At 41.7% G+C, this 14,078-nt stretch overlaps 1 protein-coding gene across 7 annotated transcripts in view; it reads right to left on the minus strand.

Annotated features, from left to right (window-relative positions):
- Positions 1–14,078, minus strand: part of mapk10 (mitogen-activated protein kinase 10) — a 207,955-nt gene that overhangs the window by 115,986 nt on the left and 77,891 nt on the right. For all 7 annotated transcript variants that reach the window (XM_059646328.1, XM_048532782.2, XM_048532819.2 and 4 more), the window contains one exon: positions 240–409. In XM_059646328.1, the coding sequence (XP_059502311.1) occupies positions 240–409 (170 nt within the window). The remainder of the gene's footprint in view (positions 1–239; positions 410–14,078) is intronic.

Here is a 14,078-nt window from a genome sequence, read left to right on the forward strand (position 1 = left end):
TGCTTGAGCACTGGAAGAAAGAGCACAAGCAGATACATAACTTTCTTTACTTTAATGCTTACTCCAACAACCTCGTGTAAGGACTACTTTTCTGCTACCAGACAAATGGTTCCATTCATTAATGCCAGCCAGGAAAGAGTTACAATATATGAATTCTGCTGTCCATGTTCTGTGCATGCTCCCTAGCTCAAGACAGAAGGTTAGCATTCATCTTTGCAAAAATTATAATGTGTACTCACCACACAATTCCCTGAGCCCCAGATCCAATGGGCTTTAGATTCTGATAGCGTTTAAGAACTGTGAAGGTAGAATCACCTACTTCTACGCTGTAGAACTGGTTGTCCACTTTGCTTTTACTCATGTTGTAGTGTTTAGCAATATATGAAACATCCACTTGTTTGCCAAATCCCTGGAAGTAAATAGGGGTACTAAATTATTGTATTTCTGACCTTTAGAACAGCACAGTGCAATTAGCAAAATGGTCTAGAAATGAACTATTATCCATCCATTATCATAATACCCTCACAGAATTTTGAAAATTTATTCTCTTAACAAATAATTGATAAAACACAATCAAACAAAATTATCTCTAAGCATACATCCTCCAATTCCACTACATATTTTTACTTTGACAATTCTGAATTGCCCAAAAGTATATAATAGTCCCAACTCTCACCAGTTAACATCGAGTGCATAATACAGTTACAAGATCATAACATGTATTGTAAAAGACAGTGACTAGATTAATGGCAAAGCATAAGTTGAACTAAATGGTGGGAGTGGATATGAAGCCAGCTAACTTATTGTACAGTGAGACAAAATGTGAATTTGAGTTTTTTCTTTACAATTGAAATATCTTCTCTAATTATTTGTGTTGTTATAATACCAGATATAGTATTTTTGTCAAATTAGGTCCCAGGATAAAATCTGACCTGATGGATCATATGTTTATTTTCATTAGTTAACATGGTGATTAGTCACTAAGACATGGTAACACAGGCCTACAGATTTTCTTTAACACCAGAACAGAAGGTTATTACAGAAAAGAACTATTAATAAGAGTCACCTAAACATTAAAGACAGTGAAAATGATCTGTAACATTTGACGAAATAGTTTCAACCTGTTTTCTATCATTATCCATTAGAGACTTCAGTCCAGTGAAACCAGACCATGAAGCGTCTTAACTGTAAGTATTGGCTTAACCATAGCCTTTCAGTTTCTTTGCCATGGACAAGTGAGTCAATTTGATGTGTACTTTCCAGGTTTATGATGTGAATATTTCACCAATCTGATAGTCTCTGTTCTTATAGCCTGCAGGTTTCTAGCCAAACTCTCCTGATTTGCAAGCTTTAAAGCAAAACCATTCTGTCTGGTAATTGGTTCTCTGTTCTTCCCTGAAATAGTTTTAGGAGAGAAACTAAATTTTCCTCTTCAATCAATTCTGTGTCTCTTCTGAACTGAATTAAAAACCTTGGATTCTTCTGAACTGAAAGCAATGTTAATGGCCATCAATGTTTATCCTACTTGTCACAAAAACAACAGTATAAATATGTTTCCACTAACACTGCAAGAGTCTGAGGACATCTGCTTTCTGATGAATTTAGTCACTGTTTGGAAGAACTCTAAAACTTTGATTTTTGTTAAGACAAAATATCTTTCACAGAAGTAACCAACATCCATCTGTCTCTATTTTGAAATCAAAATTCTGAGAATTATATGAACATATGTAAATTGTACACATTTCATCACAACATTTTCTATTGTACTTCTCAAAGTGAAAATAAAGATGTAGCTCTACTCCTATCTGTAGAAATTCATTTTATATGCAGTTATCACTTATCATAGCACAAATATTTAAAGAATTATTGGAGGTTAATTTAAATTGTGACACAGCTGGCTTGTATGTTAACTGCTGAATAGTTGGCTGTTATTTAGAGTGCTATTTTTCACAATGTAACCAACCAGTTGATTTTTTGTTGTAAAAACCGCAAACACAACATTTAAATTACCACGAAAATGGCATATCAAATGCTTGGATTCCAATGTACTCAGATGAGGGTTCTTCAAAACTATTACCAAAATCTAGCTATCAAATGCCTAAGTGTGGAACTAAATAACACCTTATGTTGCCACTAAAAAGAATGGAATGAGATATTTGCAATTTTAAGTAGTATTTTCTCTGGGCACTTTAATTTTGTGTGCTGCAGAATTCAATAATTTTATTGAGGCTAAAAGATAAGAATCTCAACTACTCTTATTGTTCTCCTGGGAGCCACAAAGCCTTCCTATTTCAAAAACATCCACTACTTTCTTTGCTTGTCCTTTTAACCAGCAACTCTGAAAGTGTGTAGGCCTTCACAGGATCAATGTTTCCTACGTGCCTCAAAGGAAATTACTCACCAGGTCATACATGTTTGTAGTCGTATTTTATGAAACATGTAAATCTATTTCAAACATAATCATACAAATGATGTTATTGCTTTAGGTCTAAAAATGTTGGATCTGAATACCTATGGCCCTTCTCACACTGTCCCACTATAAGTCTGCCAAACATGCAGTGGAAGGTTTGCAATGCACAATCTCCAAGCTTTGCTAATCCTGAGCTGCTTTGTTTAGAGAGGAGTCTATATCAGGGAGGAGTTGCAGAACGAGAGGAGCCTGTCAATTTGGAAAGGCACTTCTTCCCAGGCTGGCAGAACAGTTGCATGATGTAACATTGGGTGAGGGTTGATATCCTATAGTCTGGCTTGATGCAGGTGATGGCCATGTGCTTCTGCCACAGAAAATTGTTAAAACATAAAAATGCTTGGATTCCAATGTTCTCAGATGGAGGTTCTTTGAAACTATAACCAAAGTCTATCTATCAAAAGCCAAAGCTAGTTAGAACGAAGTAACACCTTGTGATGTCATTTTTTGCTTAAGTCTTCCTGTATGATTGGAATGATTTCTAAATATTCCTGCACACCTACCTCTAATAAGCAAATCCTCATTAATCAGCATCTGCCAAACAGTCAATGTGCAAATCCAAGAAAGCACACTCACTTGGACTAGAACTGCATTTTATGTTCCACGACTGGCTGCTTCCAATTTGATTTTTAAAACCAGCAAGTTCCCTTCACAGTCGTCCTACCTGCCCTGGTCTGTCTGAAATTGTGCAGGTAGTAGAGGAAGTATCAGGTGGCCTGTCTGTTCTTGGGTTTATTGAGGTCCTTAAATAGCTAAATAATGATGACTGTACAAGTGCCTCACGCTGCCCTGTTATTTTACAGGGCAGGGAGAGGCCTATTCCAAGGTCTACCTGATATCTTTAGCTGAGGAGGCTGGCGTCCTCCTGCTTAGTTTGCTGGATCCATTGGAAGCACCTCCTCACCTACCTGCCTCAATCCTACTTTCCCCTTTGCCATCCCTCCTCAATCCTGAGTCCCAAAGCATGCTCAGACTCAGACGGCCAACTCTCTCATTACCCACACTGCCACTGCCAGGATGGTCCTGGTGATAAATGGAACTAACCTGAGCCCAGCCTCCCCTTCTTTGGGACGTCGTCTCAGCAGTGGCCATCACTTGCACTTGGTGGTGCTGGGACCCCAGAGCTGCCAGCCATCTAACTGAAGAAAGGAACTCCTGAAATGGGGATGGAAGTCTTGCCTTAAAGAATTTTCACTGCTTCAAGACCTAATGGACAGCCACACTGTAGTGTGTGGACTTGTTAGTGGCTTTTTAAACCAGTACCATGGCTCATGTGACATCCTGCCAATATCAGACCATCCCTTCATTTAATTTCAGGTAAACTGGGTGTCAGCACATTGTCTCTAACTCTGTACTTTGTAGAGAATGACCTTCACACCTAATGGGACCACATTCCTTTGTGAAACATTTAGCATCGGGACCTCCAGTTCTTCAGTATTGACAAAGCGGTTACCCAAATTCAATGCTCTTCCATCTGAAGAATCAATCACTCCATCCTGTAACTTGTCCTTTTAAGAAAAGCTGTTAGAACTTTGAAAGCTGCCAATTTGAAACATGTGATAATGGGAACTGCAGATGCTAGAGAATCCAAGACAACAAAATGTGAAGCTGGATGAACACAGCAGGCCAAGCAGCATCTCAGGAGCACAGAAGCTGATGTTTCGGGCCTAGACTCTTCAGGGAGGGGGATGGGGAGAGGGTTCTGGAATAAATAGGGAGAGGTGGAGGCGGACCGAAGATGGAGAGAAAAGAAGCTAGGTGGGGAGGGGATAAGTCAGTCCAGGGAAGACGGACAGGTCAGGGAGGTGGGATGCGGTGATAGGTAGGAAATGAAGGTGTGGCTTGAGGTGGGAGAAAGGGATGGGTGAGAGGAAGAACAGGTTAGGGAAGTGGAGACAGGCTGGGCTGGTTTTGGGATGCAGTGGGGGGAGGGGACGAGCTGGGCTGGTTTTGTGGAACTCTGCAGCCCAATGGTATCAATGTGGACTTCACCAGCTTCAAAATCTCCCCTCCCCCCACTGCATCCCAAAACCAGCCCAGTTCTTCCCCTCCCCCCATTGCATCACAAAACCAGCCCAGCTCGTCCCGTCCCCACCCCCCACTGCATCCCAAAACCAGCCCAGCCTGTCTCTGCCCCCTAACCTGTTCTTCCCCTCATCCATCAAATCCTCCCACCTCAAGCCACAGCTCCATTTCCTACCTACTACCTCATCCCGCCTCCTTGACCTGTCCATCTTCCCTGGACTGACCTATCCCCTCCCTACCTCCCACCTATACTCTCCTCTCCACCTATCTTCTCTTTCTCTCCATCTTCGGTCTGCCCCTTCTTCCCCCCCACCTCCCTATTTATTCCAGAACCCTCTCCCCATCCCCCTCTCTGATGAAGGGTCTAGGCCCGAAATGTCAGCTTTTGTGCTCCTGAGATGCTGCTTGGCCTGCTGTGTTCATCCAGCTTCACACTTTGTTAATTTGAAACATGTACTCTCTAGTCAAGTGTTCAACAGATCAAGCTTTTCCTATATCTATGTCCTATTCAGCTTAGGAGGCAGGTTTTATGGCTCAAAGATGTTATGTATTATAGGTCCAGGCGTATACACTCCAATTTCAATTATGCTAGTTGAGAGGCACAGAATATCTGGTACAGAACTGCTGAGACCATCCTCAAGGATTGGCTTTTTTTATTGAGGGCCAATCTTGATGAATCTATAACAGTTGGATGTTCCAATTCCATGTCCTCTTTAGTCTTTCTCTATGCTGTATGAATCTTCTTCCAAGGACTTACAAAATACAATAGAATTGGTACCAATGAGGTCAGGGTTAGAAGCTGGTGTCCCCAGAGGTCATCTTGCGCTCTCAAAGCCTTCAGGACAGTTTCAAATTGTGACAGGGTCAGTAGGGATGAGGTAGAGGGGAGGACTTTCCACCCTAATTAATGGTCCTTTAAGCTCCTTGAATAGCTTATTAAGTGGTCTGTCTGACTCAGAATACAATAAAATAGTTTTCATAATGAGTTAGTGACCCTACCCAGTGTAGCTGTTATATTCACTGTAAGCCCAAATAAATTTCTTTGGAGATGTTTTTGAGAGGAGCCTATGGAGCCAACTATGAGCAGAACAAACACTGACCTCCACCTTGTCATCTGAGGCCATGTCCTTGTTTGACGGCCTGGGTTTCTGAGCAGCTGCTTTCAGATTGGTAAAGAAGCAGCAGCATCCCATAATTGGAATAGCTACTGCCCACCTTTGCTAATGGTGGAAGGCAGGCAGTTTATGACACTAGGAGCCCACTCAGAACATGTTTATTCTCCATTTATGTTCTTTATTGATGTGAGCAGGGTGTTATCTACTCATCAGATTCCATTCGATTTCTTCACACAGTAATAATATTTGGGGAAATTATATCAATGAGCCTTTGAGCTCTTTGAAGTTTGTCACAATTCTCATACTGTTCAGAAGACAACATACCAAAGTTATCAGAGGAGGTTGAAATCCTCCTACTTACATAGCTTACAGACATCACTTTCAGTCTATGTAAAATCTCAAGGCTGAAAATCCAAATCCAAGATCCTGATTTATTTAAATAGTCCTGCTAATCTCCACGTTTTAAAGTCATGAGTAGAGTTTTCCTTTAGTGTGTGCATAATTGTTTTCTCATTCGATAGGGTTACATTTTAATTTTCTTTGGTACACAGATCAATGGAAATAAGTCAGGAGGGCTGTTAAACAGACATAATGGCCTGATATCACTCATTCATGCTATTGCACAACGTCAAGGTCTAACTAATATGTTAAGAATCCCACAAGAGATAATTTGCAAACAAAAACAGAAGTTGCTGGAAAAATTCAGCAGATTCTCTCCACAGATGCAGCCAAACCTGCTAAGTGTTTCCAGCAACTTCTGTTTTTGTTTGATTTCCAGCATCTGCAGTTCTTTTGGTTTTCTGCTTAGAGATAATGCACACTTTGACTTGGTAATGATGTGTCCCAAGACAACAGTTACATCTGAGAATCAATAATAGTGACTCAGATTTTGACGTCAGCAACAAACTGATGATGTTCGTCACTGATCTTGAAGAAGGCTGCTTCAGTAGCCTCTGTGCCACAGGTTGCCCTTTTTCCCTTTAAAGTGATTCTGTTGCCAACCCAAAGACATCCAGGGGGTCAGCTGTTGTCATGTGATCAAACAGGGAGAGCACATTGAAACATTCTCATTGACAGGAAGTCAGGAAATAAGATGCACTGATTGTCCATTATTTTAATTACATTTTAGATAGTGAAATAAATGGTTGGGACATGGGGTTATAGTTAAAGATGAAAGATCCCTGGAATGGTAGGTTTAACGTATGCTGAATGGCTAAGGATCCTGGGATTGTACTCATTAGAGTTTAGAAGGTTGAGGGGAGATCGAATAGAAACTTACAAGATAATGTATGGTTTAGAAGGGGTGGACGCAAGGAAGTTGCTCCCGTTTGGTGGGGAGACTAGGACTCGTGGGCACAGCCTTAGAATTAGAGGGGGTAAATTTAAAATGGAAATGAGGCAACATTTCTTCAGCCAGAGAATGGTGGGCCTGTGGAATTCATTGCCACGGAGTGCAGTGGAGGCTGGGACGTTAGATGCCTTCAAGGCAGAGGTCGCCAAATTCTTGACCTCACAAGGAATCAAGGGGAGAGTGCAGGGAAGTGGAGTTGAAATGCCCATCAGCCATGATTTAAATGGTGGGGTGGACTTGATGGGCTGAATGGCCTTACTTCTACTCCTATGTCTTATGGTCTTATCACAAACTTCAAAAGATAGTTTAACATTGTGCATTTTTAAAAAATAATTTGGTTTGACATTCCACGTGTGAAAAATTAGTTTATCAGGGCCAAAGGAATTTTTCAACACAAATTATGAATTTAGTACCGTGAGAAAAGTCCAGTTACACCTAATTAAATTATGTGTAACATTTAAGAGTTTTACAATGAGTCTAATAAGATAGAAGGGCAGGGTCTCATCAGTCAACTGATCTCTACTTGAGGGACTTCAACAATACCTATAGAGAGAAGCATAGAATCCCTGGCAGAAGCTTCTGGATTTCCACATTTAACCGTACAATATTTGACTCAGAGTTGCTGTCGACTTCAAATGAATACTGATGGTAAACACTACCATTTCTGCAATCGTTCAGGCCACAAAATCCAGAAAAATCAAACAACTGCATCTTGTATGAGGGAGAAAAAACTCAAATACAAATTAAAGACGGATTTTCAAATGATTGAATCAGTTGGTAGGGTTATTGTACTGAAACAAATCTTTAAGGACGTACCTACATTTGTTGGTTTCACAGTTTCAAACCTATGACCTCTAAGGAGCAGGACAGCAGATACAATGGGAACATCACCATACACACATTCCCCTCTAAACCACACACAACTCGAGCATGGAAACATATTCCTTTATCTTCACAATCACAAGGTTAAACACTGCACTCCCTTCCTAACAGCATATGGGTGGAGCTGTGTGGCATATGCTGCAGTAGTTCAAGGTGAATCATCACCACTTTCTCAAGGACACTTAAGGATGTGGAAAAAAAAATTTTGGACTTGCTGTCTTTCCTACACCCTATCAGTGAATTTAAAAAAAATGTGTGGAGGTAAAATGTAGAAAAGTGCGAAGTAACCAACATGATGCAAAGTCAAATAAGACAGTATAAAGCCAAACAAGTAATGAAAACACATGTCAAATGCTAATACTATTATTAAAACCACAAAAATGTAATACATCACCTAAAGAGCAAAGAAATAGGTGTATGATTTTAATTGTCAATTATACCAATCATTTCCCTCTCATACAGAATAATCTTGGTTTCCTTTTATTTCTGTGTGTTTCTTGTGATTTTTCCTGATAAGTACAAGGTGAAAAGCTTTGACAAGATGTGTTCTTTTTTAGCAATACTCAGGTTTTATGCTACCCACTGACAATTAAGGATTTCTTTCAGCAAAGATATTATCACAGAGCTGAAATACCATAAGCCTATCAAAGGGTGACAACTGCTGATGAATTACAGATAAGTAATGCACTAAGTGATTACTTCCTTGAGGTTTTCATTCGGTAAGATGCTGAAAATATGGAAACCATCATAGGAGCATCTATAACTAAACTGATTAACACTAGCATCACTTGCAAGAAAACTGCTAGTGGGCTCAAAACCAGTGAATCCCTGCAGATACGGATTACAATGCTAAATTATGCAATGAACACATCCATGACTACCACCATGAATGGCTCCGTGCATACAGGGTAGTTTCCTAAGGAAAGACCATACTGAACTCAAACTATTGACTGTTTCTCTCTCCATTGATGTTGCCAGACCTATGAGTTCCTCCAGATTTTCTGTTTTGTATCAGATTTCCAACATCCATAGTATTTCACTTTTCTTAGTAGTTTCCACAAGATGGGAAGTCAACAAATAAATCATAGAATCCCTGCAGTGTGGAAGCAGGCCACTTCAAGTCCTCATCAAACCTCCAAAGAGTATCCCACCCAGGCCCTCCCCCATTCCTGTATTCGCTAGGGCTAATTCACATTGGCCACACATCCCTAGGCACGATGGGCAATTCAGTATGACCAATCCACTGAACCTACAGACATTTCAACTATAGGAGCAGCCCATACAAACAGTGGGAGAATGTGCAAACTCCCCACAGACAGTTGCCCGAGGGTGGAATCAAACCCAGGTCCCTGGTCCTGTGAGGCAGCAGTGCTAACCACTGAGCCACCGTGCTGCCCTTTACTGGCCTTAATTTATTGTATTTTCCTGAAACAATATACCTCCTTTTGGCCCATTATTTGTATCTTTAGTTCATGTTTCTATTTCATAACTGAGATGATATGTGACAATATCTAGCACTGATTTTGTTATGTTTTATGAGATTTATTCCACCCTTCCTTATATCCTAATATGCCCTTCTGAACCTTAATATTCTTCAATTATACATCAGGCTTTGCATCAGATATATTGACTTCCTGGTCTGTTCATTGATTTGAGTTCTCATATACTCACTCGGAATGTGGGTGTCACTGGCTGGGCCAACTTTACTGCCTGTCCCTGTTTGCCCTGGAGTAGAAGGTAATGAGTTGCCTTCTTAACTTGCTGCAGTCTGTGTGACCGCGTACTATTGAGGCATTCCCACATTTTGAAACTGTGGCAATAAAGAAACGGCAATATGTTTCGAAGTCAGTGTAGTTCAAAGGAAGCCTTGTAGATGGCCACTTTCCTAAGTGTTTGATGCTTTTAATCTTAAAGGCTACAAGTTTGAACATTTCTATGAAAGAAGTTTTTACCAACTGCTGCGCTGCGTCTTGTACGTGGTGCACACGACTGCCATAGGTGGAGGCAGTGAAAGTTTAAGTTGAGGACTGGGGTGATAATCAAGCACGTTGCCTTGCTCTAGATCTTGCCAGAGAATTGTTGAGGCTGCACTCATCCCAGAAAGTGGAGAGTACCCCATGACATTCTTCACTTGTAAGACTTTCATCACAGCAGGACTGCAGTGGACTATGGCTTTTTCCAGCCTGGCTTCTGGATGGAGTACACAGTGTCCATTACTTGGTAAGCAGTGGTTGCTGATAAACATTGGTGCCTCTGTTGATGCATTGTGTGTCCTTTCCTGGGCAGAACCGTTCGTGGAGCATCCTTTGCTGTGGATCCTTTGGTGAAATTGGAACTGCTTCTGTTACGGCGTCTGCTGGTGAACTGGCAGGATCTTCTGCTCACTGACAGCGAGTTTCTATCTCAATCTCCTAAGGGACCACGTAGTTTTAATCATCTGAGGCTTGATCTCTTGGGTAGTCTATCCCTGAAGACGTTTGTAGGCACCCTTGATTTTTATAGTCTGTTGGCAGCTGCAACAGCTTTGCAGAAATTCTTCTTTCTTGTCATTCTCTTCCTTTGCAGTTTCTGAGTTCAGGCTGGAACAGTCTGTCATTTCCGCAATGTCTGAGGTGCCTTTTCAGGCAATCTGCTTGCACATGGTGCTCAAGGCTGCATTTTGCATTTGGTATATTTTCCAAGGCTTCAGTCAAACTCATTTTGTTCTCTAAAAGCAGCTCCTCGGGCCTCTGCTTCAAGCTCAGATGCTGCCATCATCCACTTTGTTCCTTGCTTCCCTCAGGCTCTGGAACTCCCAGGACCTCTTGGTTCAAGTGGAATTGAATGCACCTCCTGGCAATTTGTCATTGGTACTGGCTGTATGGGCAGTCATGTTACACATGGAAGTATTCTCAATATAGTTGGGTTCTCTAGAAAGCCCTGCTGTGGTATCAGGTTGTGCCATCCCATGGTAAATTTTCATCGCCTCCCCTCTTCAAGGAGGAGCGCAAGGTTCAGAATTTCTTCCTTTAGTTGATCACCATAGTTCATGGTGTTTTGGAAGTTGTCTTGCACTACTGTGAGGTCTGGAGTCTTCTGATCTGGTTATTTGCTGTGGTTAGTGAGTTTGAGTTTTCACCTCTGTCTCTGAAGGAGCACACATTTCACTGCAGCTGCCATTGTACAATTCCATCAATAGAGGCTGTCTTGAAGCAGTCTGGATCCAGAACGATTTTCCAGAGTGAAAAAGGTCTATAGTCTCATGCTTCTCCGCTCAACAAAGAGTGATTTTGATTTAGGATGTAAAGGATGTGAGAAATATTTTGTACTGATGCCAGAGTGTCTCATTCATGCAGCCCAATGCTCTCAGCAAGTAGCTCCCTGGGCTATACTGGGGAGGGGCTGGATGAAATGTGTGCTGTATGCCTGAATAACTCTGAAAGGGTTAAGACTTTGAAGTGCCAAAAAGCACCATTGATGGTGACAATCATACAGACTTGTATGATGAACAACTTAGAATTGTGAATGGATTAGACCTACCAGTTGGTCTTTGTCGATGCCTCTCTACCAATTTCTATTATACCAGTGTAACCTGGGTAACTAGTACTTTACATACAATAAAATAGATACTGTTAACTACAAGAGAATCTTTTAGTTAGACCAACTTACATGACACCAAGGAGGACTTATAGTTTCCTGGACTTAACGAAGATGGTGGCAGTAACCTTCATGATGCTTGATGGCTCATACCATGTCATGAGATGGCATGTCCTAGAAATATCTAATCTTGCCCACTGTACAGCATCTAAGCAAACAGATAGCTGACCTTATATTGATCTTAAATCCCCTGTTATCTGGGCTAAGTCTCAAAGGACATATGCTTCATTTGGCTGAGGGTCTTCTATTTCCTGTACACAAGCTTATATCTATGGTCTTGGCAGCGATCAGGATCTCAGCGATTAAAGCTTCTCGTTGCAGCACCCTGCCCTGAAATGTTTCCTTCTTGTTCAGTCCACATTGCTGACAAGACATATTTTTTGCTGTGGGCTCTTTTGGCATCACAGCTGGAACAAGAGGGATTAGAGGTTATGGTCTCCAGTCTTGGCTGTGGCTGTAGATTAGCCAGCACACTACAGCCTCTTCAGTTAATGAACTGTACTAACTCCACCAACTGGTCTGATTAATTTTGTTCTGCTGTAATTAGCTACATTCTCACTGGCTCACAGGCTGCATTATTTTTGACAGTGTATGGTCCATTTGGGACTACAGGAAGTCTGACCCAGCGTGGGCAATCTTGCCATTCTGTCCAATTTTAAATTACTCATCAAAAGCCTTCAGAGCCTGGTCATTTGTTGAACCTTCAGAGATCCCTTTTTTTGTCAAAACATCAGTTTTGCAACAAATATCAGAATGTTGTGATCAGAGATAATGGGAACTGCAGATGCTGGAGAATCCAAGATAACAAAGTGTGGGGCTGGATGAACACAGCAGGCCAAGCAGCATCTCAGGAGCACAAAAGCTGACATTTTGGGTCTAGACTCTTCATCAGAAAAAGCCTTTTTCTGATGAAGGGTCTAGGCCCGAAACATCAGCTTTTGTGCTCCTGAGATGCTGCTTGGCCTGCTGTGTTCATCCAGCCCCACACTTTGTTATCTAAGAATGTTGTGACATGGTCTCTGTATGTTTTGTGTCAGAGGCTTGAGGTAAATGGGAAGCATTTGAATCCTTGGTCCCAATTGCGCTATTTTACAGCTGATGTAGGTCCTCCTTGTGGTAGACAGCTGCAGTTAGTTACAGGGTCTTCTCCAACATGAGGTAATTCTGCAATCTAGTGGGACAGGATTCATGTTAAACTTGCTTTTGCCTGTTTTGCATCACGATTGAGGCCATTTGTTGGAATTTAGGTAGTCTTTGCTTGTTGATGGGCAAGTGGCAGGCAACCACATAGCCTCTGATCCTGCCAGTTTTGCTGCCTGCTGGAGGTTATCTACCCTGAGGTTTTGTTTGCTGCTGGGATTTGTCTGCCCTCTGATCACACCTATCACTGGAGTCCACCTGCCCATGTTCTGTTGGTCTTTCCAAACATTAGGATCTGTCATTTCGCCCATCACTGGAATCTCTCTGCTTTCCATTTGCTGATTTTCTCTGAAGTGGGTCATAGGTCTTCACAGGAGACTGTGTTGTGCCCTCCTTCATTTGACTCTTCTCAAACATTTTCCATCAACTACCACCCTCTGTCTTCTTTCTGCAAGCCAATTTCCGAACCAACCTGCTATATCTCCCACAATTCCATTCCTCCGCATTTTGTACAATAGCCTATTGTGGGGAACCTTATCGAACGCCTTGCTGAAATCCATATACACCACATCAACCTGTTTACTCTCATCTACCTGTTTGGTCACGTTCTCAAAGAACTCAATAAGGTTTGTGAGGCACGACCTTCCCTTCACAAAACCGTGCTGACTATCTCTAGTCAATTTATTCTTTTCTAGATGATTATAAATCCTATCCCTTATAACTTTCCCAACACTTCACCAACTGAGGTAAGGCTCACTGGTCTCAATTCCCAAATAAAAATATACTACAACCAAGATGATAGTTTACCACTATTTTCTTCAGGGCAATTGTGCGCAGTTCTGGAAATAGACAACAGACAATAGGTGCTGGAGCAGGCCATTCGGCCCTTCGAGCCAGCACCACCATTCATTATGATCATGGCTGATCATCCACAATCAGTATCCTGTTCCTGCCTTATCCCCATAATCCTTGATTCCACTAACTTTAAGAGCTCTGTTCATCCTGGAGACCAGTTACTAGTGGTGTACTGCAAGGATCAGTGTTGGGTCCACTGCTGTTTGTCATTTTTATAAATGACCTGGATGAGGACGTAGAAGGATGGGTTAGTAAATTTGCAGACGACACTAAGGTTGGTGGAGTTGTGGATAGTGATGAAGGATGTTGTCGGTTACAGAGAGACATAGATAAGCTGCAGAGCTGGGCTGAGAGGTGGCAAATGGAGTTTAATGCAGACAAGTGTGAGGTGATGCACTTTGGTAGGAGTAACCAGAAGGCAAAGTACAGGGCTGATGGTAAGATTCTTAGTAGTGTAGATGAGCAGAGAGATCTTGGTGTCCATGTACACAGATCCTTGAAAGTTGCCACCCAGGTTGACAGGGCTGTTAAGAAGGCAAACAGTGTTTTAGCTTTTATTAATAGAGGGATCGAGTTCCGGAACCAAGAGGTCTTGGTGAAGCTGTAC

The sequence above is a fragment of the Stegostoma tigrinum genome, chromosome 1 (assembly GCF_030684315.1).
Source record: "Stegostoma tigrinum isolate sSteTig4 chromosome 1, sSteTig4.hap1, whole genome shotgun sequence".
Taxonomy (NCBI): domain Eukaryota; kingdom Metazoa; phylum Chordata; class Chondrichthyes; order Orectolobiformes; family Stegostomatidae; genus Stegostoma; species Stegostoma tigrinum.